The 27,996-nt window shown below is 53.9% G+C and overlaps 1 protein-coding gene across 1 annotated transcript; it reads left to right on the forward strand.

Moving 5' to 3' along the window:
• Nucleotides 1–262: 262 nt before the first annotated feature.
• Nucleotides 263–27,964, forward strand: GNA11 (G protein subunit alpha 11). The gene is made up of 7 exons (XM_070415761.1): nt 263–450; nt 17,558–17,742; nt 19,561–19,715; nt 20,306–20,434; nt 23,285–23,414; nt 23,569–23,722; nt 25,209–27,964. The coding sequence occupies exons 1-7, from the start codon at nt 315–317 to the stop codon at nt 25,397–25,399; spliced, it is 1,080 nt and encodes a 359-aa protein (XP_070271862.1). The 5' UTR covers nt 263–314; the 3' UTR covers nt 25,400–27,964.
• Nucleotides 27,965–27,996: the final 32 nt, after the last annotated feature.

Below are 27,996 nucleotides of genomic sequence, written 5' to 3' on the forward strand. Positions count from 1 at the left end.
GCCCCCTCCCATTGGTCGTGCCGCACGCCCGTCGGCTCTGTGCCCGCGCATGTTAGGTTGTGCGGTGCTGTCGCTTGGTCGCAGCGGCTGCGGTTGGCGGCGGCGGTAGCGGCGGCGACGCGGGCGCAGGGCGGCAGGGCGGCAGGGCTGGAGTGCGTGGCCGAGCGGGACCGGCGTTCGCAGGCTGCCGAGCAGACCGGCCGTCCCGGGGGTCAGCGCCGAGGGCCAGGCAGGCGCGGCCGGGGCGGCTCCAGGCGAGGGCCCGGCCGGGGGGCGGCGGCGGGGGTGGCCGGCGGGCGGCCGGGGCCGGGACGATGACTCTGGAGTCCATGATGGCGTGTTGCCTCAGCGATGAGGTGAAGGAGTCCAAGAGGATCAACGCTGAGATCGAGAAGCAGCTGCGGAGGGATAAGCGCGACGCCCGGCGCGAGCTCAAGCTGCTGCTGCTCGGTGAGTGCGGCCGGGCCTGCGGGGTCCGCGGCGACGGTGCGCGTGCTGCCGGGCGGGGCCGACGCTGCCGTGCTGTCCGCGCCCGGGCCAGGGGCCTCGGGGTCAGCCCTTGCCGTGCTGTCCACGCAGGCGGCCTGGGGCCTGGGGTCCGCCTCCGCCCGTGCAGCCCACGGCGGGCGTTTGGGCCTCGGAGTCGGTGCCCGTGTTGTCCACGGCGGCGTCCACCGCCTGGGGGCCAGCCCCTGCCTGTGTTGTGCATTGGCGGGGACCCTGGTTTTCGGGGCCTGTCCCCGCCTGTGCTGTCCACATGAGGTCCCAGTTTCTTCGGGGCCAGCCCCTGCCTCTATTGCCCACGTCGAGTCTCTAGGAGTCGCCTCCTGCCTTTGCTGTCCACTTCTGTCCCCTGGGTCCTCAGGGCCAGCCTGTGCTGCCCACGGGAGGTCCCTGATCCCTGCGGGGTCAGCCCCACTGTGTGGTCCAGGTGGGGCCCCCAGAACCCTGGCAGGTCTGTCCTCTGCCCCTTCTCACGCGACGAGCCCCCTTCCTGCATAGGGCTGGTCCTCTGTTTCTGCCCTACTGAGTGTCCCCCTCGCTGTCCCCAGCGTCTGTTCGGCCCAGACCTTTGATCTGTAATCCACTGACGCGCCCCTCATCCCCTCGAGATCCCCTCTCAGCCTCTTCCCACCAGGTGGAGCCCTGTTCCCTACACTCAGGGCCTGTCCCCCACCTACCCCCCATTCCTTTAAGCCACTTCTGCTCCTCACTGCCCCCTGAGGGAAAGGGGTACACACCGTGGGGGACAGCCTTTCTTCTCTCCTGGAGGTTTCTGTTTGGGCTGGAGGCTGGGGGCAGGTGGAGCCTTTGCAGGTTTTCAGAACTGGCGGGCTCCGTCAGCCTTCCCCAAGCCTTTTCCTTCTGCCTTGGTGGGAGCCCGTTCTCCTGGGTCCTCCTCCTCCTCCTCCAGGGAAGATTCCTGTTCCCGTGCCTGTCTCCCCAGGGCACACCTGTTGCAGGGAGTGAGTTGGCCCAGCTGTCAGCAAAGTGTTGTCACCCCAAATAAGGGCTGTTGAAGGACTTACCTCTGCCGTCAAAGGCAAGAAGGTCATTTACAAAACAGAAACCTGGGCCCTGCCCATTATGAGTCCTGCTTCCTTTTCATTCCTGGGCTGCAGGGAAAGTTGTGAAAGCTGCAAGCTGCTTAGAGGTAGTTTTGATGGGCCTGGGCGGGAGAAGGGGGAGCGTTTGGAGGTGGTGTGGAGCTCCTGATGATGAGTAGTGGCCTTGGTGGCCCTTTGGGAGGCAGCTGGTCTTGCCTGGAATGCATTGCTTCTCCCACCTGCAGGGTCCTCCCTTTTATGAAATACCTTCTCTACTTTTTTTCCCAAATGTATATTCTGATGTACCTAAAGACCATAAAATGGGCTATCTCTGAGAAAAGACAGACAGAGAGTAACCGTAAAGTTTGGCGGAAACTTGCAATGGTATCCGAGTGGCAGGCACTGGGGAGGACTTTGTGGTAGGTGGCTTTTGCAGTGGGCAGTAGAGTTTATTTTGAGAGGGGGAGAGGTTAGAAATTAGAAGTGTCTCAACATTATCATCAGCCGGCCTTGACTTGGGCCTGTGTGAGCCTCCAGGTGCCCCTGCAGCCTGTCCTGAGCATGTCCAGGCTTCAGATAGATGTGGGGGGGTCAAGGCCACAAGTCAGTGGCCTGTGCGGCTGCAGCCTTGGTGTGCCTCTGCCAGGAGCCCTGCAGCAGACCTGGAATTGGCCAATGTCCACCTGAAGACGTGGGGGGAGTTAGTTGCAGGGGCACCTGTGTCTGTAGTCCCACCCCTTCTCTCCTGAGGGCACCCAGCCAGCACATTGGGGGATCAGGCACCTGTCTCTTGAGGTTACGTCCTAAGCATGGAGGTCAGATGAGACAGTGAGGGTGATGTGAGCTCCCAGGTCCAAGGTGAAGGGTTTTGACATGAGGAGGATCGTCATCAGTGCAGGGCAGAGGCCCAGGAGATGTGTCTGACCCTGAGGCCCAGGAGATGTGACTGACCCTGAGGCCCTCCTTACCCAGTGATCCTGAGACAGTGAGGGTGATGTGAGCTCCCAGGTCCAAGGTGAAGGGTTTTGACATGAGGAGGATCGTCATCAGTGCAGGGCAGAGGCCCAGGAGATGTGTGGGGTGGGGACTGACCCTGAGGCCCTCCTTACCCAGTGATCCTGCAGGCTTTGGGCCTGGGACCTGTTTGGGAACCCTGGGAACACTTACTACCAGGCAGCCCGTCTTCTGAGATTGAATACCCCTTGCTGGGAAGACTTTGATGACCAAAGGACAGGGTAGGGTGTGAGGATGTAGGGAGGGCAGTCTTACTGAGTACCCTTTGTCTGGTACCCAACTGCTTGTAGGACTCATGTTAGCCCCTCACCCCCAGCAAGCCAGCCACTGGCTAGGGACTGTCCCCATTTTGCAGAGGCAGACTGAGCTTTCCAGCAACAGTCTGGCTGAGGGCCTTCCACCCCTTAGCTGCTCAGAGTGGAGTGCCAGCTTCCACATCCCTGTGGCATCTCTGTGTGTGTGGGGATCTTGTTTCTGTGAGGTTCTGGTGGTGTCTGCTTTGGCACCTGGGTTTGGAACCAGGTGGAGCAAATTACTGTCACTGGAGAAGCCCTTGCCCACTTCACCATGCAAGGTCCCCTGTCTCCTTAGGTCTGTATTCATGTGATCTTTGGGACCTGTCAGCCTGGTGGCAAGAATGACCTACCTGTGGAGCTCCTAGATCTGGACTCTGACCCCTCGGACTGGGGAAACCTCTTGGACTCTGTCGCCAGTGCTCCCTCATAGCTCTTTTTTAAATCTCAAAGAGGCATCTCTTTTCCATACAGCAGGGTCTCCCCCTCGGCACTGGGGACATTGGGGCCAGGTCAGTCTCTGTAGGGGGCCATCCTGGGCACCGTGGGGAGCTGAGCAGCATCTCTGGCCCCACCCACTCTATACCAGCACCCCCAGTCTGACAACCACGGATGTCCCCAGACATGGCCTGGTATACCTTGGGGAGGGGGGCAGAACGACCTCTGTTTGAGAGCCCCTGCCCCATGGCAACACAGTATAAAACGCGTGTTGCAGAGCTAGTATGTTATCAGTGTGTAAATTATTTTGTCACATGTTTTGTGAGTGCTTAAAAAGTGGGTATTTTTGTTTGTAGGGTCCAAAGCTGTGTGCGTGCATGTATGTGTGCACTCAACACGCATCGTACATGTGAATACATGGATACAGGTCTTCAGTGTCATAGCTCTGGTGTTCCAGGCAGTGTCCTTGTTAATATTCTGTCTGTTGTTGGGAATAGGATGGCGAGTATGCCTGTGCTGCAGGTCCCCACAGCATGCATCACTCTGCTATCCTGTGGACCAGAATCCTGAGGCCAGTAGGAGCTTTAGGGCGGGGATCCCAGGCAGGCCCACTGGCTTCCGTCATTTGATAGAAAACCACTGAGAGGGTCCCTTTTATCTGTGCCTCGAGGCAGGTTTCCCATTTGAACCTCCAGGCCTTCCATGGGAGCCCCTTTTTAGAGGCCCAGAGGCCCAGCAGCCTGCCCGGGCTGAGCCCAGTGGCTCCAGGGATTTCTAAATAAAGCAGGGCGGTCAGTTCCGCAGGCTTCCTGTTGGCCAGCTCTGGGCCCCACAGGGCGGTGAAAAGGCTCGGAATCTGGCATGGGGTGTGGTGGCTCCAGCGGGAAGGGCGTGCCTCCCAGTGCTTTGAGGTGTAGAGCGGAGCGTGATCACTGGCTCCTGGCAGAGGGGCCTGGCCAGGTCCCCTGCAGATCGAGAGAGCAGGAAGCGCCCATGGATGGCCTCTTGTCTGTCCCTCGATTTCCCCTGGTGCTGTGGAAGGACCTCCATGCACCCCAGGAGTCTTAGTGTGCTTGAAATTAAAATGAAATTAAATGTTTTTGGCTAAAAGGGTTTGCTTTCCCGGGTGCAGTCCCTGGAACTGTCTGAGGAGCCCAGACTGCCCTTGGACCCCACTGTCCTCTGTTTCCTTGCAAGTCCCAGGAAGACACCCAGTGCCTGGTCCCATGGGGCCTACAGGGCTGAGCCCCTGGAATGACTCCCCACAAAGGACAGTTAGTGTTGCAGGCCCTCGGAGCATGGCCTCACCAGGTGTGTCACCAGGCTCTGGGGCCAGAGCTGGCACTTAACTCCATTTGCACAGACGACTGGCTTCCGGTCGGGCTCTGTGTGTGCCTGGCTGTGCCGGTCACTGCGGTGAGACTGGAGGAAGTGCTCAGCCTCAGACATTTCACCACAGAAGGTTTCACTTTCTGCTTTTTGTGGTGGAGTCTCCTAGGTGCAGCCCCACAGCACGGTGTCGTTACCACTGCCTGTGGCCCTGGCGTCAGGAAACCAGACTAGCTTAGATGAGGACCTCTGCCCGAGGGTTGCTTTTGTCTCTTCTCTGTCCTGGCCCTGGGGTAGGTGCATCTGGTCTGGGACTCTGGGCCATGTGCGTGGATAGAGCTGGAGAGCAGTGGGAGGAGCGGTCCCATCTCTGGTCCCAAAGGGCACCCCTTTCCCAGCTTGCAGCTGCAGCCTGGTCAATGGGGACAGTCAGCTTGGTGGCCTGCTCCCTGGTGTTTGTGAGCGGTGGATGGGATTCAGGATGTCTCCACGCCTCTGGGAATGCCTGTGTGCAGGGTTATTTTTTGGTGTAACTCACGCTGCTCACAGAACTGGGATTCCATACCTCAGGTGGCTGGCTCGTGGGAGGGGGTTTTCATAGTTCCTGTGCCTCTCAGCCTTAGGGCACCTGGCCTGTTGTGGGGTGTGTTACCCTGCCAGAGTGACTCCTCATTCCCTTCAACACCCCCCCACTTCCAGCTCTTGACTGTCCCACTGCCACGTAGCACAGAGCCCTGCAGACCTCAGAAGTGTGTTCTGATGACTGATTTGTGATTGGATTCAGTGCCCCCAGGAGAATGGAATGGGAGTCACCTGGCACCCCCTGATGCCCCATCATACCTGGACGTGAGGCTCCCTGCTCAGGCAGCCCCATTGCCACCTGCCTGTGGCCCTCTGCTCTGCTGGGTAGACACACGGGTACTCAAGGGCACAGCTCACAGCTGCCTGTCTCGGAGGCCCCCTGTAGGAGGCTGGGTTCGTCCACCTTTCCCCCACCTCACCAGCCAGGACTGGGCAGCAGGGGTGGTGCTTGCTTTGGGGTGGGATCATGGTAACTCAGTGTCCTCATCTGTTGGAGGGAATGGTGCCCCTGCCCCTGAAGCACTATGGTACGATGAAATGGCTTACAGTAGGTGCTCAGCAAGCTGAAGAAGCTTTGTCCTGTTGTCACTACCCTGTCCACTGGATGATTTGCATAAGTTCCCTTTAAAAGGCTATGGGAATAGTCCTGGGATATGGGTATCCATACCAGCACCGAGCTAGGAAGTTCTAGAAAGTGCTGGAGTGGGGTTCTGCCCCCGTGTGACTCCTGAGTTTTGGTTTTCTCTTCTGTGAAATGACAGTAATTTAGGATTATTGCAAGGATAAAGTGGGGTGATGGGTATTAAGCTAGGGAGTGCTACTGACAATATTCCTGTTGGTGAGCCTGTATCTCTGTCTCACAGCAGGGTCTCCAGAGCTGGGTCCCCAGAGCTTGGCTGTCAGGGATTCGGCCATCAGGGTACCTTTTCTTTCTTTGTTTTTTTTTGTTCATTCTCACCTGAGGATATTTTTCCATTGATTTTTAGAGAGAGTAGAAGGTAGGGGAAGAGACAGAGGGAGAAACATTGGTGTGAGAGAGCCACATCGATGGTTGCCTCCCTTCTGCGCCCCAGCCTATGCCCCAACCGGCAAGGGATCGAGCCTGCAACAGAGGTACGTGCCCTTGACCGGAGTTGAAACCAGGATCATTCAGTCTGCAGGCCAATGCTCTATCCACTGAGCCAAACTGGCTAGGGCTGGGTACTTTTCCTGATCTCCAGCACCTGGTTGGTACTGTATGAGGTGGGTGCACTATAAGCATCTTAGAAGGAGCAGCTCCAGTTGAGACTGGTAGGAAATGCCTTTGGTCGTCATGTTTGTTTGCTTGTGGACCTCGATTGGGATAGGGGGATGGGGGGAGGTAGAGTTGGAAGGGATAAGAGTTGACAGGTCAGACCCCTCAGGGAGACGGGGGTGGGGGGGTGGGGGTGCGGGGAGTCTGAACAGGAGACAGGTTGCCTGTGTCTGCCCCATTGTTCTTCTCATCTGAATGGATGAGGGTGTCTGTAGCTGGGCTGGGTGGGTGGGCGGGGTCCATCCGGCCCTGTCCTCCAGTCCCTGAACTCTGCCCATGCACCACATCTAGTTGGGCTAGACGGCAGGGATGAGTGGAACTGGAAGCTCATGCCAGGTCCATTGACCTTCGGAGGCTTCAGAAAAGGCTGCGATAAGACCCAGCAGGTGAGGATAAAAGTGGGGGCTCAGGCCCTAACCGGTTTGGCTCAGTGGATAGAGCGTCGGCCTGCGGACTGAAGGGTCCCAGGTTTGATTCCAGTCAAGGGCATGTACCTTGGTTGTGGGCACATCCCCAGTAGGGAGTGTGCAGGAGGTAGCTGATTGATGTTTTTCTCTCATCGATGTTTCTAACTGTCCCTTTCCCTTCCTCTCTGTAAAAAATCAATAAAATACATTTTTTTAAAAAGTGGGGGCTCGGTGCAGCCACTCTGGAAGACAGTATGGAGTTTCCTCAAAAAGTTAAAAATGGAACTCCCATTTGACCCAGTGATCCCACTTCTAGGAATATATCCCAAGAAAACAGAAACACCAATCAGAAAGGATATATGCACCCCTGTGTTCATAGCAGCACAATTTACCATAGCTAAGATCTGGAAACAGCCTAAGTGCCATCAGTAGATGAGTGGATTAGAAAACTGTGGTACATCTACACAATGGAATACTATGCTGCTGTAAAAAAAGAAGGAATTCTTACCATTTGCAACAGCATGGATGGAACTGGAGAGCATTATGCTAAGTGAAATAAGCCAGTCAATGAAATAAAAATACCACGTGATCTCACTCATTTATGGATAATTAAGACCATTATAAACTGATGAACAAAAATAGATACAGAGGCAGAGCAGCATCGAACAGACTGTCAAACTACAGCGGGAAGGCCGGGGAGGTTGGGGGGGTGGGTAAGAGATCAACCGAAGGACTTGTATGCATGCATATAAGCATAACCAATGGACATAAGACACTGGGGGATAGGGGAGGCCGGGGGAAGGTCAAGGGGAGAAAAAAAAAAGGAGACATATGTAATATTCTTTGTAATACTTTAAGCAATAAGACAAAATTTTTTTAAAAAGTGGGGGCTCAGAAGACACCCAGCAAAATGGTTGCGATGGCCAGTGCTACTGGGCTATTGCACAGTGGCCTCAGTTACAGCAGGCAGCATGTCCTGACCAAAGGGTGTCGCACCTTGGAGGCCCCTGGGTAGAAGTCAGCTCCACTGACTTTGCCTTGGCGTAGAGATAAGATGAGTCCAGAGGTTCACACTTTCTGTCCGCCTTCCTGTCTCTTATCAGTGCAGGTGCCCACTGGTTTGTTCTCTTTCTGGCCAAGGAGCACTTCCCCCAGTGCACTTACGTTTTCTCACTTCCCTGTGGCTGTGGCGGTGGTGGAACAGGAGAAATGGAAGTCGAGATGGGGGGAGACGCTGTGGTTGTGAAGCAAGAAGACCTGAGTTCCCATAGTTACCAGCTCTGTGACCTCAGCAAAGCCGCTTAACCTCTCTGTGCCTCAGATCCCTCAGTGGGAGGTGGGATGATAGTTGTATTGCTGAATGAAAGAATGAACGAATGAGTGGGGGTGAGAGGAGTGTGTAATAGCTTTCCTTAGCTGCTCGAGGATTTGTGTTTTCTGAATCTCCATGCATAAGGTCGCACCCTCTTTGACCTTGGAGCTGTTGACACAGCTCGAGGTCCATGTTGCATTTCCAGGCAATGTTTCCAGGAGCCCAGGTCCCCTGCAGTGCTATTGCCTGGGCCATCCTGTGACTCTGTGGGTTCCTGGCTTTTCTGCTCACATCCCAGTGTGGTGGACAGCCAGCACCAGCCCCAAACCCAGCTTCTGACTCTAATACTTAGGTCAGTGATGGTGAACCTGTGACACGCGTGTCAGAGGTGACATGCAAACTCATTTTTTTTGGTTGATTTTTCTTTGTTAAATGGCATTTAAATATATAAAATAAATATCAAAAATATAAGTCTTTGTTTTACTATGGTTGCAAATATCAAAAAATTTCTATATGTGACACGGCACCAGAGTTAAGTTAGGGTTTTTCAAAATGCTGACACGCCGAGCTCAAAAGTTTCGCCATCACTGACTTAGGGTCTATTGCTAGATTGCAGCCACCTGCCCCTGGGGTTGTGGATAACTGCATACCCGAGTGTGTCAGTGATAAGTGGCAACCTTCCTGCTCTTCAGGTTGTGGCCGGCAGGGGGTTGAACCCCTTTTCTCTCCCACATTTGGGGGTGTTTGCTAGGGCTCAGGGCTCAGACTGACTTCCTTCAATCCAACCTGCCATCCTAGCTCTCCACCAATCAGTGAAGCAGGTTGGCAGCCTCCACCCATCACAGAGGGGCTTGTTTTCCTTCCTCTTCTCTAGTTAGTCTCAGCTGAGGCAGTACTCAGACTGTCCTCCTGATGGTGGCAGGACTGAGCGTGCCTGGGGGGTGTCCTGCAGGCCTGTGATAGGGGCTGATGAGCAGGAGGCAGAAGGCAGACCCTCTCTTGGGGAGCTGGTCCTCAGCGTGCTGAAAATGGGGATCTTAGAGATACAGAGTGAACGGCAAGGATGGCCTCTGGAAAGAACAGCTGGGGTGTCGGGTGCTGGGCGTTTCTTGGAAACCGTGAATTTGGGTTTCTGTGCCAGAAGCTCAGTAGGGTTGGAGGGATGTGCCCATGAGATGATTTGTATTTAACAGTGGTAGGAACTCTGGCACATAGCTGCAGGCACCCACAGAAGTCCTCTCAAAACACTGGGCTGATCCTGTTACTGAAAAACTGTGGGTAGGTGGGGCAAAAGGGATCCATGGACATAAACTTGAGGTCTAACTGCAGCCAGGACCTGGAGCTACTCGGCTTCCTTACAGGGAGGTGGTACACATGCATCACTTCCCCACAGTGTCATTACCTGTGCAAGCACCTGAATCCACAATTGCCATCAGGGCCTTTAGCATTTCTAGCACCACAGGGAACCTCATACGACTCTTTTCTACCCATGCCCCTGCCCTTCCTGGCTACCACCCACCCATCCATCCATCCATCCATCTCTATAGTTAGACCTCTTTTAACCCACCTCCATCCCCTGTCCCAGGCCTTCGTCACCCTGTTGCCTTGTTCATGGGTTTTGCATATATATATATATAAGTTCTTAGGTTGATCTCCTACCCACCCACCCTCTCCTTCCTTCCCTCTGAGATTCCACAGTCATTTCCATGCTTTTATGTCTCTGGATCTGTTTTGTTCATTAGATTCTACATATGAGTGAGATCATGTGATACTATCTTTATCTGACTGGCTTATTTCACTTAGCATAATACTCTCCAGGTCCCTCCATGCTGTCTCAAAGGGTAAGAGATCCTTCTTTTTTACTGCTGTATAGTATTCCATGGTAAATATAACACACCTTTTTTTTCATCCACTCATCTACTGATGGGCACTTGGGTTCTTTCCAGATCTTAGCTATTGTAAATTGTGCTGCTATGAACATAGGAGTGCATACATTCTTTCTGATTGGAGTTTCAGGTCTTTTAGGATATATTCCTAGAAGTGGGATCACTGGGTCAAATGGCAGTTCCATAGTTAATTTTTGAGGAAACTCCATACTGTTTTCCATAATGGTTGCACCAGTCTGCATTCCCACCAGCAGTAGTGTACTAGGGTTTCTTTTCTTCCATCCTTGTCATTTTTTGATTTTTTGATGGTAGCCATTTTGACAGGTGTGAAGTGATACCTCATTGTCATTTTAATTTGCATTTCCCTGATGATCAGTGACTTTGACCATTTTTTAAAAATATATTTTTATTGACAGGGAGAGGGAGAGAGAGATAGAAACATCAATGATGAGAGAGAATCATTTATTGGCTGCCTCCTGCACGCCCCCTACTGGGGATTGAGCCTGCAACCTGGGCTTGTGCCCTTGACCGGAATCGAACCCAGGACCCTTTAGTCTGCAGGCCAACGCTCTATCCACTGAGCCAAACCAGCCAGGGCTTGAGCATTTTTTCATATGTCTCTTGGCCATCTGTATGTTCTCTTTGGAGAAATGTCTATTTAGGTCCTTTGCCCATTTTTTAATTGTATTGTTTGTCTTCCTTTTTTTAAGTTGTATGAGTTCCTTACATATTTTGGATATTAGCCCTTTATCAGATGTGTCTTTGCCAAACATGTTCTCCCATACAGTGAGCTCCCTTTTCATTTTGTTGATGCTTTCTTTGCTTTGCAGAAGCTTCTTATTTTGATGTAGTCCCATATTTTTATTTTCTCCTTAGTTTCCTTTGCCCTAGGACAGTGGTCGGCAAACTCATTAGTCAACAGAGCCAAATATTAACAGTATGATGATTGAAATTTCTTTTGAGAGCCAAATTTTTTAAACTTAAACTATATAGGTAGGTACATTGTTATTAACTTAATTAGGGTACTCCTAAGCCATCCTTTGCTAAAAACGTCCTCAATCTGATTGAGGTACGTTCGCTGAGGTCAACCCCTTCCAACTCTCCCATCCTCAACTTGTGCATGAATCGCGTGCTGTGTATCCCACGGCCCGCCTGCGCCACGTCTCCCGTTGCCTGGCCGACCGACACCCCCCACTTCTTCTAATGCCACTTCTTCAAAATAGACTCGCCCAGGCCGAAAACTGACTTCTGCGCATGCGCCACGAAGTTTCAATAGCACTGTACTTGCGCGCCCGCACGTGGTATTTTGTGGAAGAGCCACACTCAAGGGGCCAAAGAGCTGCATGTGGCTTGCGAGCCGCAGTTTGCTGACCACTGCCCTAGGAGATATATCCATTAACATATTGATCAAGAGCTGCCTGAGATTTTGCTGCCTATGGTTTCTTCTAGGATTTTTATGGTCTCACAGCTTACATTTAAGTTTTTTATCTATTTTAAGTTCATACAGGATCAGAAGACATATAGTCTCTTGAGGTTGAGTTTTTCCCCACTTGGCATAATTCCGTGGAGCCCATCAGCTGATGGGTATGTCCATGGGGTTTCCTTTTCATTGTTGAGTAGTGTTTATGGTACAGGTGGGCCACAGTTTGTGACCATCTACTGGGTGAAGAACATCAGGACCAATGCCACTCTTTGGACATCCTATATAATAAAAACCTAGGTGGCGTCATGCCCTCGCGTGATGTCATCACAAGATGGCCATCACAAGATGACCACCACAAGATGGCCAGCAGGGGAGGGCAGTTGGGTGCAACCAGGCCGGCAGGGGAGGGCAGTTTTGGGCGACCAGGCCAGCAGGGGAGGGCAGTTGGGGGCGAGATCAGGCTGGCAGGGGAGTGCAGTTGGGGGCAGTCAGCCGGCAGGGGAGCAGTTAGGCGTCAGTGAGGCCAGCAGAGGAGCAGTTAGGGGGCGATCAGGCTGGTAGGCAGAAGCGGTTAGAGGCAATCAGGCAGGCAGGCAGGCAGGCAAGCAAGTGGTTAGGAGTCAGCAGTCCTGGATTGTGAGAGGGATGTCTGACTGCCCCTGAGGGATCAGGCCTAAACTGGCAGTCAGACATCCCCCAAGGGGTCCCAGATTGGAGAGGGTGCAGGCCAGGCTGAGGGACACCACCCCCCCCCACCCCCGTGCACGAATTTTGTGCACCGGGCCTCTAGTCTATATATATAAAAGTCTAAGTGACCTTTACGTCCAAACAACTGGAACAACCAGTCAACCAGTCGATATGACGCGCACTGACCACCAGGGGCAGACGCTTAACGCAGGAGCTGCCCCCTGGTGGTCAGTGTGCTCAGCCAGAAGCCGGGCTCACAGCTGGCAAGCTCAGCTGCAGCAGGGGAAGCCTCTCCCGACTGCGAGGCAGTGCTACGGAGCAGAGGCAGCAGGCGCAGCGGGGCAGGATGAGCGCGAGTGGCACGGGCCAGCCCTGGCTTGGGCTCCCTCCTGGCCGCCTGCCGCTTGGCACACTGCTACATCTCCCCTGAGGGGTCCCGGACTGTGAGAGGGCATAGGCCATGCTGAGAGGAATCCCCCCCCCCCCCCCCGCCCCCCGTGCACGAATCCATGCACTGGGCCTCTAGTTATGAATAAAGCTGCCTGGAATGCTGTGTGTGAGTTCAGAGCAGCCCCCCTCTTCGTGGTTGGGGGTACATTGGGTGCTGTGGACCAGTCCACATGGACAGAATGAGGTCTGATCTTTGGTGTCTTGCACATTTTTGTCTGAGGATAGGGCTTACTTTTCTCTAAGGGGGACAGCTGTTGAAGGTTTTGAGCTGGAAGGGAGTGTGTGACAGATCTCCCAGGGGGAGCATGATTGGGCAGGATGAGTTGGAGGCCAGGAGGATGGAATTGACCAGGACCCTGGGGGAGTCTGCAGTAGACTTGGTGAGTGGCATGAGACTTCTCTGGGCAGGTGGACATTGGGTCAGGTATGTGGGGGATACTGGGGCCAGAGATTCTCTCACAAGTGACATGTGCTGACAAGATGTGGCAGTGGCTGGTTGGACAGGAGACAGGGCAGCTCAAAATGAAGGCCGCAGCCAGAGCATCTGAAACAGGTTACTTTGGCTGGCACTGTGTGGCCCAGAGTCTGTCCCTCCCCCCCCCCCCCCCCCCCCCCGGGCATATCAGTGGCTGAGCACCTCTCAGGCCAGCTGGGCCTGGCCTGTTCCAGGGCAGAGGGCCCTGCTGGCTCCTGCCCCCATGCCACTGCTCCTGGCTTTGAGGCTTACACTCCGAGCTGGCACTGGCGTCTCCTCACTCAGTCTCTGTTGGCTCAGATCACTGGTGATACGCAACACATGTTGCCCTCTTCAGTGGACCTTCCATCTCTGCAGCTGCCACTTCCACACCGCCCTTTTTCTGTTTTTACTTGAAAAGTGATGGCCACACTGACCATTCCACATCCTGGGTCACATTACCCTTGGGGTATCTCTTGCTTTTCCTCCCAGTTTTACTGAGACACAGTTCATATGTAACATGTAAGTTTAAGGTCTACAACATGATGATTTGAAGCAGGTATGTATTGTGAAACAATTGCCACAATTAGGTGAGTGAACAGCTCCAGTACCTCATGTACTTGTGCTTTTTGTGTGCTTTTGCCTCTTCTGGAGGTGATCACGGCTGCTGCTTCTGCAGCATGGGGGAGCTTGCAGACTGGATGACCGGATTTGGATGACCTTGGCCACACATCTCATCCAGGACCCCTGATGTCTCCAGGGGCTGGCAGCTTCTCGCCAGTCGTGAGGTGGCATTCAGGGCCCCTCCACAGACACGCCCCTCGCATCTCCCCTCCTCTCCTGGGGCCCAAGCAGTGTCACATGCTGATTGACATGGGCTGCATGTGTGTATGTATGTGTGTGTATGACTCACACACACACACACACACACCCAGTGTGCCTGTACTGCCTCTGGAGAGCTCTCTGGGGGGGCTCTCGTTGTCATTTTTGCCTCCATTTTTAAAAAGCCAGTGTGAGGCCAGGTCTTTCTCATATGAGCAGTGATCTGGTTTTCAGACTCTTCATTTATCCTCATGTGAAAGCCGAGGCTACTGTTCCTTCTGTAGTTGAGGTGTTGGCAGCATGGGGGGCCTTGTGGACTAAGTGTGGGACCTGCCCAGCTCGGCTTCAGGCTGACCTGTGGGGCTGCATCTGGGTGTTTGGCTTTAATTCTTGCACCTATTTGACTGTTTCCAGTGAGAGAGCCTTTCAGACAGACCAGCAAGGCAGTTACCTTTGTGTAATAGCATTTTGTCAAGAATGGGACTAATCCCATCCCTATAATACACTGGGTGGTATCTAGGGACATCTGTGGTTGTCACGACTGGGGGTGCTCCTGGCATTGAGCGGGGGGGGGCCAGGGTAGCTGCTTAACACCCTACAGTGCCCAGGATGAGCTTCCCCCCACAGAGAATGACCTGTCAATAATACCAAGAGGGGACCCTGGCCAAGAGGAAAATGTATTAGAAATCACATTCCTAACACACCACTTGCCCCTCCCTGCAGTGTGTGGTGAGGGAGGGGCAGCGAGGATTCATCTGGACATGGGGTCACATGCACAGACCCACACCCCCTCCTGCCTCTGGAACTCAGGTGGGTTTGGGGCAAGTGAGCTTTTGGCCTCTTGTACATTTTGTGGCCGAGGTGATTGAGGTAGGATGGTAGGGGATGGAATGGGGGTCATTACTACTTGATGACAGAACCAAAGTCATATTTATTCCATAAAGGTCCTGAGGTGGTTGATAAAAGTACCAGAGCCCTAGCTGGTTTGGCTCAGTGGATAGAGCGTCGGCCTGTGGACTGAAGGGTCCCAGGTTCTATTCCGGTCAAGGGCACATGCCCGGGTTGTGGGCTCGATCCCAATAGGGGGCGTGCAGGAGGCAGTCGATCAGTGATTCTCATCATTGATGTTTCTCTCCTTCTTCCTTCCTCTCTGAAATCAATGAAAATCTATTTTTTTAAAAAAATACCAGAAAGGCAGCTACAGCCAAGGTCCCTGCTTTGTGATGTGTCTCACTTGTGACTCAGGTCTCCCTGAGTGAGCTCAAGCGCCTGTGGTCAGTTACTCGGATGCTGATTAAAGCCCTCCTGGCTGCTGGGCAGTGATCAGTGGGGGCCCAGGGAATCGTCTCTTCTCCAGGAGCTCCCTGTCACAGAGGCCGGTGACAGACTCCTGCAGAGAGACTCCCCACACAGGCGGTGGTAACGGTTCCCTGTGTCCAGAGAGGGGAGCTGCTGCCTGGGGCTCAGGGTTTTCTGGGCACAGGCCCGGTCACAGGTGGCTGTGAGCAGATGGCACCATGGACAGAGGCATAACTCTGGCAAACACCTGGAGGTGGGTAAGACTCAGGTCAACTCACAGAGAGTGCTGAAGATGAGCCTAGAGCAGTGATGGCGAACCTTTTGAGCTCGGCGTGTCAGCATTTTGAAAAACCCTAACTTAACTCTGGTGCCGTGTCACATGTAGAAATTTTTTGATATTTGCAACCATAGTAAAACAAAGACTTATATTTTTGATATTTATTTTATATATTTAAATGCCATTTAACAAAGAAAAATCAACCAAAAAAATGAGTGTCATAGGTTCGTCATCACTGGCCTAGAGGGATGGGTTTGGCAAGTTTGGGATATTCTGAGTCCCCAAAAGGGGGTTCAGGGGTTCAGTCTGTGAAAGGGGACCTGTGTTGTGTTATTGAGGTCCTGAGACAGTGCATTCGTAGAATTTAGAAGTTCTCTCTTGCTGTATACTAAAATCACCCCTGGCTTAGCTGGTTTGGCTCAGTGGATAGAGCCTGCGGACTGAAGGGTCCCGGGTTCGATTCCAGTCAAGGCATAGGCCAGGGTTGCAGGCTTGATCCCCAGTGGAGGGCGTGCAGGAGGCAGCTGATCCATGATTCTCTCTCATCATTGATGTTTCTGTCTCTCTCTCCCTCTCCCTTCTTTTCTGAAATCAATAAAAAATATATTTAAAAAAATAAAATAAAATCACCCCAAAACTTAGTAGCTGGAAACCACAAACACTTGTTATCTCTGAAGATTCTGAGGGTTCTAGCTGAGAGTCTCTCAGAGTAAAGCAATCAGCAAGGGCTGGAGGAATCCTTCCCAGGGTGGCTTCCTCGTGTGGGTGTTGGTGGGAGGCCACTGCAGTTGCTGTCCCTGTGTGTGTATGTGGGGGTGCACGAAAGTGGGCTGATCAGGGCCATGAGAGGCTGGAGCAGGAAGAGGGACCAGGGGCTGCACTGGTGCTGGAGAGGGGCTGGGAGGGATCGGAGGCACAGAGGACTCCTGGTTGAATGGCATGTATTGAGACCAGGGCCTCATCTTGAGGCTGAGGTAAGGACACAGCCAGCTGAGTGGCCCCTTCTAGATGGTTTTCGTGACTTTCTGATTCGTCGAGGCAGCGGAGCCTCAGTGTGCCCCTCTCTGAGGTTGGGGGTCAGAGCACTCACCCTAGAAAAGCCCAGGAAGGTGGTTGTATCCCCTCATGCTGATTGAGGAAGAAATGAGACACAAAGGGGTTCGGTGATGCGCCCATTAGCATGGTTTCCGGAATAGAGATTAGAGTGGATGTGGTGGTGGGAGGGCAGAGAGGTGACACCCAGGCCTCTGGGTGGACATGGGACACAGTGCTGTGGTCACCTGGGGTAGAGCCTTCAGGATGGCTTGATATTGGTTGGGTTACAAGTTTGGAGCTAATCAGGAAGGAGCTTCTTGAGGTGAGGATCCTGAGTCCTGCGACTCGATTTGGTCCTCACCGCTGTGGCCTTAGATGCAGATACCAATCTCCTGCCCCCAAGGAGAGTGTTCTGGAAGGACTCATTGAAGACGAGTGGTGGGAGGTCGACAGCCATTGTCAGATTAGACAGGGACCCAGGGTGGGCTTGGGAAAGGGCTGCGTGAACTCCAAGGGAGAGGTCACTCAGCCTGACTCGGTAAGGAGGTGGCAGCCTCTGGTGGAGAGACACGTAACTTCTACGGGCCTCCGAACCCTCATATGCAGCCTGTTAAACTGGCGCTCTGCTGACTCGTGCCCAGTGAGGTGGCCACTCACCTGTCACTGTGACCTGGCAGGACACTCGGGAAGATGGGCCTGCCTGCTGTGTGCCTGGGGGCTAAACACCCTGCATATGTCATTCTTCCCTTTCCCGTACCTCAGTTTCCTCTTGTGCAGAACAGGTGCAAGTGGGAGGATGTGCTTCAAAGAGTGGTCGCCTGTTGGTCAAGTGTGTCCCATGTCTCCTCTGAAGATCGGCGAGCCACTTGGAGCCAGAAGCATGTGTCCCAGAGACTCTGCTACTGGTGTGCTGAGGGAGGGAACACAGGGACATGGCGAGTGTGCAAGCTGTTAGCATGTGGGTCTTGATCCCTGCTCTGTCTCACTGGGCTATGTTGCATGTTGCAGGCACAGGCGAGAGCGGGAAGAGCACGTTTATTAAGCAGATGCGCATCATCCACGGGGCTGGCTACTCGGAGGAGGATAAACGGGGCTTCACTAAGCTGGTCTACCAGAACATCTTCACTGCCATGCAGGCCATGATCCGGGCCATGGAGACTCTGAAGATCCTGTACAAGTACGAGCAAAACAAGGTGAGGCCGTAGCCTGTGGGGAGGTGCCACCTGGGCAGCACATGGGCTGAAGGGGATGTGGGGCCACAGCTGAGCCCACACATTGTGGAGGAGCCCCAGGTTCCCCATCAGGCAGCTGTACCTACCCCCACTCTAATGCACTGGGGAGCCAGCGACAGGTTCGCTGCCCTGGCATGAGCTGTGCGAGCTCCTGAGTTCTAGTCCCTCAGAGGACGCCTTGTCCTACCAGGCGCTTTACACACCACATTTGGCCGTCTTGGTGAACCCATGGAGGGGCACTACCCTCTTGTGTTTTTTTTGTTTGTTTGTTGTGTTTTTTGTTTTTGTGGTTTTTTTTAGTAACAGCTCTGTTGAGATGGAATTCACATACCACAAAAGTCACCCATTTAAAGTGTACAACTCGTTTTTAACATTCGCAGAGAATCATACACCCTCACCTTTATTTAATTCCAAAACATTTGCATCTCCCCAAAAAGATGCCCTGGCTGGTGGCTCAGTTGTTTGGTACGTCGTCCTGTACACCAAAAGGTTGTGGGTTCAATTCTCAGTCAGGTCACATACCTAGGTTGTGGGTTCAATCCCTAGTCAAAGCGTGTACGAGAGGCAGCCAGTAGATGTTTCTCTCTCTCCTCAGTGTTTCTCACTCTCCCTCTCTCTCTAAAATCAATAAACATGTCCATGTGTCAGGATTTTAAAAAGAAAGATACTCTGTCCCCATTAGCCGTCACTCTCCATGTCCCTCCCCAGCCTCTGGCGACCGTGAACCCACTTCCCATCTCTGTGGATGTGTCTGTTCTGGGCATTTCACATGAATGGAATCACACAGTGAGGCCTTTTGTGTCTGGCTTCTCTCACTGAGCATTGTTTTCAAGGTTTATCCACATTGTAGTGAGTGTCAGTGCTTTCTCCTTTTCATGGCAGAATAATAATCCAGTGCATGGACGAGCCACATCCGCCCTTTGATGGACATTTGGTGGTTCTCACTTTTTGGTGCTGTGACATCTGTGAACAAGTTTTATTCTCATCTCTCCCGGGCCTGTACTTGGTGGCACCTGCTCTCCCCAGTGGCTGCCCTGCCAGCTGTGCGCCCATGGCCCTCACTGGTGGCGTCTTCGCCTTTGCTTTCATAGATCTGTTTGCGGAGACTTCTCACATGCCCAGAAGTTCTCCTTGGGCTAATGCATGGCATGGAGTCCATATCTGTCAAAATATGGCTTAAATGAATTAATTTACTTTTAGGCTTAAGAATGCCAGTCAGCCAGATTTCTAATATGTCTCTGATAGGTGTGTTCTTACCTTTACCCCAATTCACAGGTTTTTAGGGACCCCTACCAACCCCACCATCCTGGCTGTGGGGCCACACGTGGGATCAGCTTGAGCCTCTGGCCCATTGGGTCTCGGTTTGTAGGATCTCTTCCAGCTAAGGCCCAGTTCAGAGCGCAGTTCACACTTGGACCATAGATGACCATCAGCATCTAGGACAGAACTGGGCAAACTGCAGCCTGTTTCTATAAATACAGCTTGATTGGCACATGCCTCCCCCGCCTGCAAAAGCCCCCTCCTACAGAAGGGGACATGGTGGCCCGGCAGGCCCTGCTCCACAGTGCCCCAGTCTTGGGTTTGCTTTGAGACCTGGCACTGAGGGACACTCGCAGCCGGTCATCCTTGTTTCTCCCTCGTGTTTACACAAAACTAGAGTTTATGGCTCTGACTCTGGTTGGCTGGTGCGGAGTGTGGCCACATCCTGGGACGAGGGATGCACCCCTTGTGTCCAGGCCGTTGGCAAGCCCATGGCCTTTCCTCCTCCTGCCCTCACAGGCCAATGCGCTCCTGATCCGCGAAGTGGACGTGGAAAAGGTGACGACATTTGAGCACCGGTACGTCAACGCCATCAAGACCCTGTGGAATGACCCTGGCATCCAGGAGTGCTACGACCGGAGGCGGGAGTACCAGCTCTCCGACTCCGCCAAGTAGTGAGTGAGGCGCTGCCCCGCCGGAGAATGGTCTGAAGGTCACGTGGGTCCCAGTCAGGGTCCTGGGAAAGAGAAAGGACCTTAGGGGAAACTGAAGCAACCTGGAAAAAGGGTGGACTCAGTTAATGACACTGAATATTGACTGGGTAGTTGTGACAAATGCACTAAATTAATTGAAGATGTTCGTGGTAGGGAAGGTGGGTATGTGCTGGGAATTTCTGTTGTGTCTCTACAACTTTCCTGTGGCTCTGAAATGACCTTAAAATAGTAAATTCATTTCTGAAAAGTCCCCGTCCAGCCAGGCAGCCTCTCTTGGAAACCCTGGCGCCTGTTCTCTAGAGCGGCATCCTGGGCAGCTCTGTTAGAGTCCCTCCCAAGTCTTTCCCTGATCAGCATCATTATGTCCCATGAGACCCAGAGAATGACCTGCCCCTTCCTGTCCAGGTTGGGGGCGGGGAGGCCTTGTTCCATCTTTTCCCAAGTATTCCTGGCTGTTTCAGGTGAGACCCCTGCAGGCCCCTCCTGGTTGCTTGGGATGTCCCCTCCCCTTGCAGCCAGGCCTGAGCAGCCCTATCCCTGCTCTGTTGCAGCTACCTGACCGATGTGGACCGCATTGCCACCTCGGGCTACCTGCCCACCCAGCAGGACGTGCTGCGGGTCCGTGTGCCCACCACCGGCATCATCGAGTACCCTTTTGACCTGGAGAACATCATCTTCAGGTGCCTGTGCCCTGGTTTCCTGGGAGTGGTGGCCTTCTGGGGAAGCCTGGGGCTCTGCAGGCTGCTGTGAGGGCTGTTCGTTCCCAGACCCAGAGCCCCTGTTGTGGGGGCAGCAAAGATCCTGGTCTTTGCCCTCAGGGAGCTTCTGATCCAGGATGGGAGATAAGATTTATGAATAAGTAACTATCTCCAGTTTCAGAGTGAGCCAGGCCCCAGTGACTGTTGTGGCTGGCCAGAGGTGACCTCGGGGAGACGGCCTGTTGGTGGGGCCTTTGCAGTGGAGTGTGTGTGAGAGAGGGTGCTGACTTGTGCAGGAGTGGGTGGGTGGTCTGGAGTTCCTACCAGAGCAGGGGTGCTGTGGAGCAATTGAGGGTTCCTGCAGGCCCCTTGTCCAGCTGTGCCCTCATCCAGCTACACTGTTGTCTGGTTGTGTGATCAAGAAGGCAGGCCAGGGGCCTTGGCACCAAACTTATGGTCTGGCACTGATCGGAGCTCAGGTGTCATCGAAAGATGGCCTAATTGGCCTGATGTGTGAGATGGGCCTGGCCCCAAAGGGCGGACCTCGTGTGGAGACCTGGCCCCCGGGGGCCCTGGTTTTAGCCCAGCTGCACTGGAGAGGCTCATGCCCCAGAAAGGCTGTGACCCCAAACACTTTGTCCCTGATGGCATTCCCCAGACTGGCTGCAGCTGCCATCATGTGCCTGGCATCCGAACCAGGGCTCTTGGCCTGTCACCACCCTCCTGCTCTTCATAGTCACCCTGGCATGTCCGCCGTCCACCTGTGCTTGTTGGAGTCTCCTCTGTGAAATCCCCACCAGGTGGATTTGCCTCTGCTAGCCATGGTGGCAGCCTGCGTCTCAGCCCGTCCCTGGGGCCATTTCTGTCTGAGCCCTGCCTTCCACACAGCAATGTGTGTCTGTAGGAGGCGGCAGCTGTAGGAACACCTGTCTTCTCCAGTTCAGGTTGGGGGCTTGGGAGCTGCTTTCCCTTATAGCCTTTGTCTTCCTTTTTAAAAATAGAGTCTTTTCCTATTATAAAAACATAGGGACCCTGGCCAGTGTGGCTCCGTTGTTTGGGCATTGTCTGTGCACCAAAAAGTTGCTGGTTCAGTCAGGGCACATGCCTAGGTTGTGGGCTCAATCCCTGGTAGCGTGCAGAAGGCAGGTGATCGATGTTTCACTCTCCCTTCCTCTCTCTAAATATCAATTGTAAGAAATCTTTAAAAACCTGGGGAGTTCATCCCTGGCTGGTGTGCTCAGTGGGTAAAGTGTTGGCTCGTGCACTGGAGGGTTATGGGTTCAGTTCCCGGTCAAGAGCATGTACCTGAGTTGCAGGTTCCATCTTCGACCCCAGTTGGGGCTTGTGCAGGAGGCAACCCATCAATGTCTCTCTCACATTGATGTATCTCTTTCTCTCTTTCCCTCTTTCCCTCTCTTCCTCCCTTCCACTCTTTCTAAAAATCAATGGAAGCCGTAGCCAGTTTGGCTCAGTGGATAGAGCCTCGGCCCATGGACTGAAGGGTCCTTGGTTCAGTTTCGGTCAAGGGCACGTACCTTGGTTGCAGGCTCAATCCCTGGCCCTGGTCAGGGTTCATGTGGGAGGCAACCAGTCGTGTCTCTCTCACATCGATGTTTCTCTCCCTCCCTTCCACTCTCTTTAAAAATCAATAGAAAAATATCCTTGGGTGAGGATTAACAAAAAAGATAAATAAATATCAAGGAAAGAAATGTCCTCGGGTGAGAATTAACAACAGATAAGAGAAATCCCCTGTAACTAACCCTGTCTCTCAGACATCGTCCCCAGTCCCGCCCCCCTCCCCCTTTTTGTTTCTGGACCTCTTGTGTTTTACCTGCTTCTCATGCTGCATAGGGAACTTTGCAGCCTGCTGTGTTCACCCAGTAACAGGACACAGCTTCGCTCTCTGTGGCTGTCCCTTTGTCCCCTCACAGTTACTGACGCGTGTTCGTCAACAGAGGCCGAAACTAGGGCTAGTGTTTTATAGACAATGCTGCACTACGACCAATGAGGGGAGGGTGTTTCCAGATGCGGGATGTGGGGTCCAAGGGTGGGCCCACATTGCAGGTCCCACTGGGTTCGCACCTCACATCCACACACAGTGCCTGTCCACTGGGCACTTTATTTTTTTAATATGTTTTTATTGATTTCAGAGAAGGAGAGAGAGAGAGAAACATCCGTGATGAGAGAGAATCATTGATCAGCTGCCTCCTGCACGGCTCTTATTGGGGATCAAGCCCACAACCTGGGCATGTGTCCTTGACTGGAATCGAACCTGAGACCCTTCAGTCCAGTCTGCAGGCCGATGCTCTATCCGCTGAGCCAAACTGGCTAGGGCTCCACTAGGCACTTTAGACCAAGGGCTCCTGTTAGGGCAGAAATCAGATGTGAGGCCTCTTCCCACAGATCTGGGGCGGCTCTGATGGCTCCTGCAGATATGGGAGACTGCTGGTTCCCATAGGTATGGGGGCTCTCCTGGTTCCCACAGATAGAACAGGTCCTCGTGGCTATAACATGTATTGGGGGTACTCTTAAGGCTCTAATGGGTTTTAGGGGGCTGTTGGGATCTAACAGGTATTGAGAGGCCCTGTGGCTCTAATGGATATTGGGGGCTCTTCTGCCTCTGATATGTATCGGGAGACCCTCAGGGCTCTAATGGGTATTGGGGCACTCATGACTAACTGATATTGGTGTACTCTTGGGGCTTTAATGGGTATTGGAGTGTCTGTGACTCTAGCAGACAGAGCCATGCTGGTGGGGAGGGGCTTGCTGGGGGAAGTAGTGCTATTTGCAGAGCCCAGCACTGAGCCCCTGTGGCACGCCTGTCCCCCACAGGATGGTGGATGTGGGAGGACAGAGGTCCGAGAGGAGGAAGTGGATCCACTGCTTTGAGAATGTGACATCCATCATGTTTCTCGTGGCCCTTAGTGAATACGACCAAGTCCTGGTAGAGTCGGACAACGAGGTGAGACGCCCTGCCCAGCGCTTGGACTGCCAAGGGAGGGAGGCCCTGGGTAGCAGTGAGGGGCTCCCCTACTCACCAGCCCCTGGCCCTTCTGAGGGCTCTGGATGAGGGCAGCTCCCAGGGCCTCGTTGATCCCGGAGCCTTCCCTCTACAGAACCGCATGGAGGAGAGCAAAGCCCTGTTCCGGACCATCATCACCTACCCCTGGTTCCAGAACTCATCAGTCATCCTCTTCCTCAATAAGAAGGACCTGCTGGAGGACAAGATCCTATACTCCCACCTGGTGGACTACTTTCCCGAGTTTGATGGTGAGTCCGGGGGATCCTTGCCTCTCTGTGCCTCATCCTCCCTGCATGGTCTGTGCAGAACCAGGAGATGTTCCAGAGCCCCCGAACCTGACCGATCTATCGGGGAGGCGAGCTAGGTGTCTCCAGCACAACCCTTAACCTCTTTGGGCCTTGGTGCCTTCATCTGACACGAGGAAGGTGGTTCCCTCAGGCCTGAGCATGGTTCGTGAGGCCAGAGCTTCCCGTGGCCCCGCACTATATTCTCATTGCTTCCTCCAGGACCCTCCCAAGCAGAAAGGCCTTGTCCCCAGGGAGAGCATCATCTGTGGGAGGGGGCACCTTTCAGTCGGTACACAGCAATAGGAGGGACACGCTGAAATGTTCAGCTCCGTCCGCCACTCAGTGGCCTGTCCCTGATTGCCCACGCAGAGTGAGAAGTTCATGTGGGCTCAGTGGCCCGGCCATAAGGAGGAGCGTGGTGCTGGGAATAAAGAATGACCCAGGACAGCCGTCCCAACCCCTCCCTGGATCAGCTGAGCTCCTAATGGAGGGCAGACAACTCCTGTGTGAACTATCCCAGCTTTCGGCACCCCCACTCTTGTGTGTGAGCTGTAGCTGTCTCCCCAGGGCGCTCAGCCACTCCCTCCCTCTAAGGCAGGTGGTGGTGCCCATGCTGGGTGCCCATGCTTGTTAGGAGAGCAGGGATCATGGATGGGACATCTCCCTAAGCGCTACTGCCTGTGAAACACAGGGTGCAGCCTTTGAGTTGGGGGTGACAGGCTTGGCCTGACCGGTCATGGGGGGGCCTTGTGATCTGGGCTAAAAACCTGAGTGAGGCTTGGCAGGGATTAGGGTGCTAGGCTCTGAGCTCAGTCCTCTGGGCCTCTTGGGGCGGGGGGTGAGAGGGGAGTGTTGGTGGGCAGACAGGAACTCTGTTGGAGGGAGAGTAGGGGGTTAGCTGGGAAGGGACAGTGGAGATGATGGACCAAGACTTAGGGTGGGTGCAGACCATAGACAGGAAGGACCAATTGTGGGCAGAAGCCTCTGGGCAAGGGTGTGGACAGTTGGATGGACAGCCAGGCTGGGGTGGCAGCTGTTTGTATGTGCAAGGGTGTGTGGGTGTGCATGTAGGTCTGGGCACATGTGTGTGGATGCATGCCCGTGTGTGGATGTGGGTGTGTGTTTGTGGTGCAGTGTGAATGAAATTCGGTGAAGTGAGGCTGAAAGGAAGGTTGGCCTCAGTTTGGAGGTGATGGGAGCATCCCGTGTGCACAGCAAGTGATGGTCCCAGCTAGATGGGGCCAAGGGCCAAGTGGGTGGAGATGAGTGAGGGGCTGTGCAGACTCCGTGCACACCCTCACGCAGAAAGCTGCCTCCTTTCAGACACATCTCAGCCCAGGAGCCCGTGGCATAAGCTGCCCCACATGGCTGGCACCCCAGTCCCCCGTCCCTTGTCCCTTGCACGACAGGTCTGGGCTGCCTGACTAATCCGCCTCCCCTCCCCCAGGGCCTCAGCGGGATGCGCAGGCTGCCCGGGAGTTCATCCTGAAGATGTTTGTGGACCTGAACCCCGACAGTGACAAGATTATCTACTCGCACTTCACTTGCGCCACTGACACGGAGAACATCCGCTTTGTCTTCGCGGCCGTCAAGGACACCATCCTGCAGCTCAACCTGAAGGAGTACAACCTGGTGTGACCCTGTGGGGATCCCACGGGACAGACCCTCCTGTGTGATGATGTGACAGCGGCTTTGACCGCAGAGGAGCTGATTTTTTTTTCATATTTTTAACAAATGGTTTTTATTTCACAGTTATCAGGGGATGTACATCTTTCTTTCTATATACTTCGTGCACCTTCTCACCTTTTGTCAGCGGCACAGGCTGCCTTTTTCTGGCCTTGACTGTGGCTCGCCTTTTTCTAGAAAAAAAAAAGGAAAAAGAAAAAAAAAGAAAAATGAGACAAGCGGAGATGAGACAAACAAGTGCCCTGCCCCCAGCGCCTCCAGGCCTTCCTTGGCCCCCGACCTCGGCCCCAACCCCTTGGGGTTGCACCTTCGGCCACCGGCCACCGTGGGACAGAACCGCCCAGCTGGCCCTGGTCCCTTGATGTGGGGACGTGGGGACGTGGAGACTGTGACTGATCTTTCTTCCTTTTTTTAAGTTATTGCCATCTTCACGACGACGACAACGCTGTATTTTTGCTCACTGGACTCCAAGAAGTGGGGGTGGGTGGCTCCCCCTGTTGCCCACCCTGGGAAGTGCCTAACCATTTTTTTATTTTATTTTAAAGGAAAAACAAAAAGTATAAGGGCTCCTCTGCAGTGAAGATATCTCTAGACCCTGTCTCAGCCTCCGGTGGTTGCCTGGTCCTGGGCTTGAGGGGTCCTCTGAGCTGTGTGTCCAGGGCCGTCTGGCCTGCTTGGAGCTCTCCCTGTGTGCCCGAGGGTCATGTGCTCAGCACCCAGGCCGGAGAGCGCCCGTGGGAGCCCACATGGCCCGGGAGTCAGGAGAGGGCCCACTTGGATGAGAGTCACTTTTGCTTTCATTCCATTTTGTAGCCAGTTTGGAGACGGTGGTGACTGTGGGCTGGGGACTTTTTCCGAATATTCTCAGGTCTGTTCCCACGAAGCAGAGAGAGGTTGAGGGAGAGTCCAGTGGTGGTTCCCAGGCGCGGTGGCCGCCGTGGCATGCACTTGCTGACCCCTGGGAATCAAGCAGGCAGCAGGGGCACTTTGCCCAGAGCTGTTGAGGGTCGCGTGGGAGCCAGCAGCTGGCACCTTGGCCCTGGGCGGCCTCCAGGCCATGGTCGTGCATCAAGCCACAGCCATGGCTGCCTGGCCTAGGTCCCCCTCCCAGAGGGACTCTGAGGGCAGCACAAGCAGGGGGCTGGTCTTTTGAGGGGAGGGAGATGGCTTTTCATCTGACGTAGACTGAACACTACAGTGTTTGTTTTGTTTTGCACAGTGGAAGGGGAACGGACCCACTACACCTGGACCCTAAAGTAGCAGTCTGTGTGGCTGCTCCTTGTTGGGGCCATTGACAAATGCAAAAGAAACAACATAAAAATCGAACCCACCCAAAGAGCCAGTCCTGGGTGGCTGGCCCCTCCTTCCTCCTCTCCCCATCCCACCAGCAGGAAAAAAGCAGGAAGGCCTCAGGGCAATGGGGAGCCAAAGACAGGCAGAAGTTGGGGGTGGCTACATTCCTGGTAATCAGCTCCTTCTGGGGGCAGAATGAGCTGGGGATCCCTAGCTTCTCAGCCAATTTTCCAAAAAGGGTCCTTTTTGTGCCATGTGTCTATTTGAGAGGGTTGAACATAACCCCATTCTTGCCCTCAGTGGGGGAAGCAGGTGGTACTGCTGGCGGTGGGCCTGTGCGAGGACTTGAGGTCCTCATAGGGAGGCATCTTGATGTCCTAGCACCTCTCAAGGGTCCCGATCACAAAAAGGGAACTGGATTGGACTCTTGAGAGGTGCATGAGCATGTCGGGGAGGCACCGGGAGAATAGCTCCTCTTAGAGAGGAGGCAGTGTGCCAAGCATCCCACAGCCCAAGGCTGGCTAAAGCCCCCAGCCCCTCTCCCCCACCCCCACCCCCTTACTGGGCCTTCTGGAACACCACGGCCTGGCCCCACTCCAGGAGCTGAGGGCAGGGCCAACCCGTGTCCCGGGGGGAATCCAAGACCAGTTCTGTGCCAGTGCCAGCCGGGGCCAGAGGTCCCGGTCCCATGCAAGGTTGGTCAGTGTCTTTGATTTTCAACCTGATGAACTCCTCCTAATGCTTTCTCTCACGTGCCAACCTCCCAGCTCCTCCCACTGTGTCCGATCGCCCTGCAGTATAGCCATTCCCCGGCATCCAACTCCTTGAGAGACCTGAGACGTCTTAGTGCCAATGCCCCTAGCGGTAGTGCAGGAACTTCCGGCTGGTGGGGTGAACACTGTCGGGTTATACTTGTATATTACACAGTCCTGATTTCAGACGATTTAAACCTTAACCTATTTAAAAAAATATTATATAAAATGCTGTTTTTAAACCTTTTGTCATTTGAAATGCATGTATTGTCACGTGTGCTGGGGGATGGGTGCAATTAGCTGGATGCCAACCTATGGCCGAAGCTGTCCTGTCCAGGTGGGTGGGCGGCAGGCTCTGCTCAGTGTGTCGGGGCCCTGACCCCTTAATCCAGAGATGCCTGATGGAAGTTGACTTTTCATATCTTTCTCCTGAAATGAATTGTTTTAAATTGGAATAAATCTTGTTCCTAAATGCTGCAGCCCCTCTGGCTTATTTCCTGTTGC

This window comes from Myotis yumanensis, unplaced genomic scaffold, assembly GCF_028538775.1.
Source record: "Myotis yumanensis isolate MYYU_CA2020_CCGP unplaced genomic scaffold, mMyoYum1.0.hap1 SCAF_5, whole genome shotgun sequence".
NCBI classification, from domain to species: Eukaryota; Metazoa; Chordata; class Mammalia; order Chiroptera; family Vespertilionidae; genus Myotis; species Myotis yumanensis.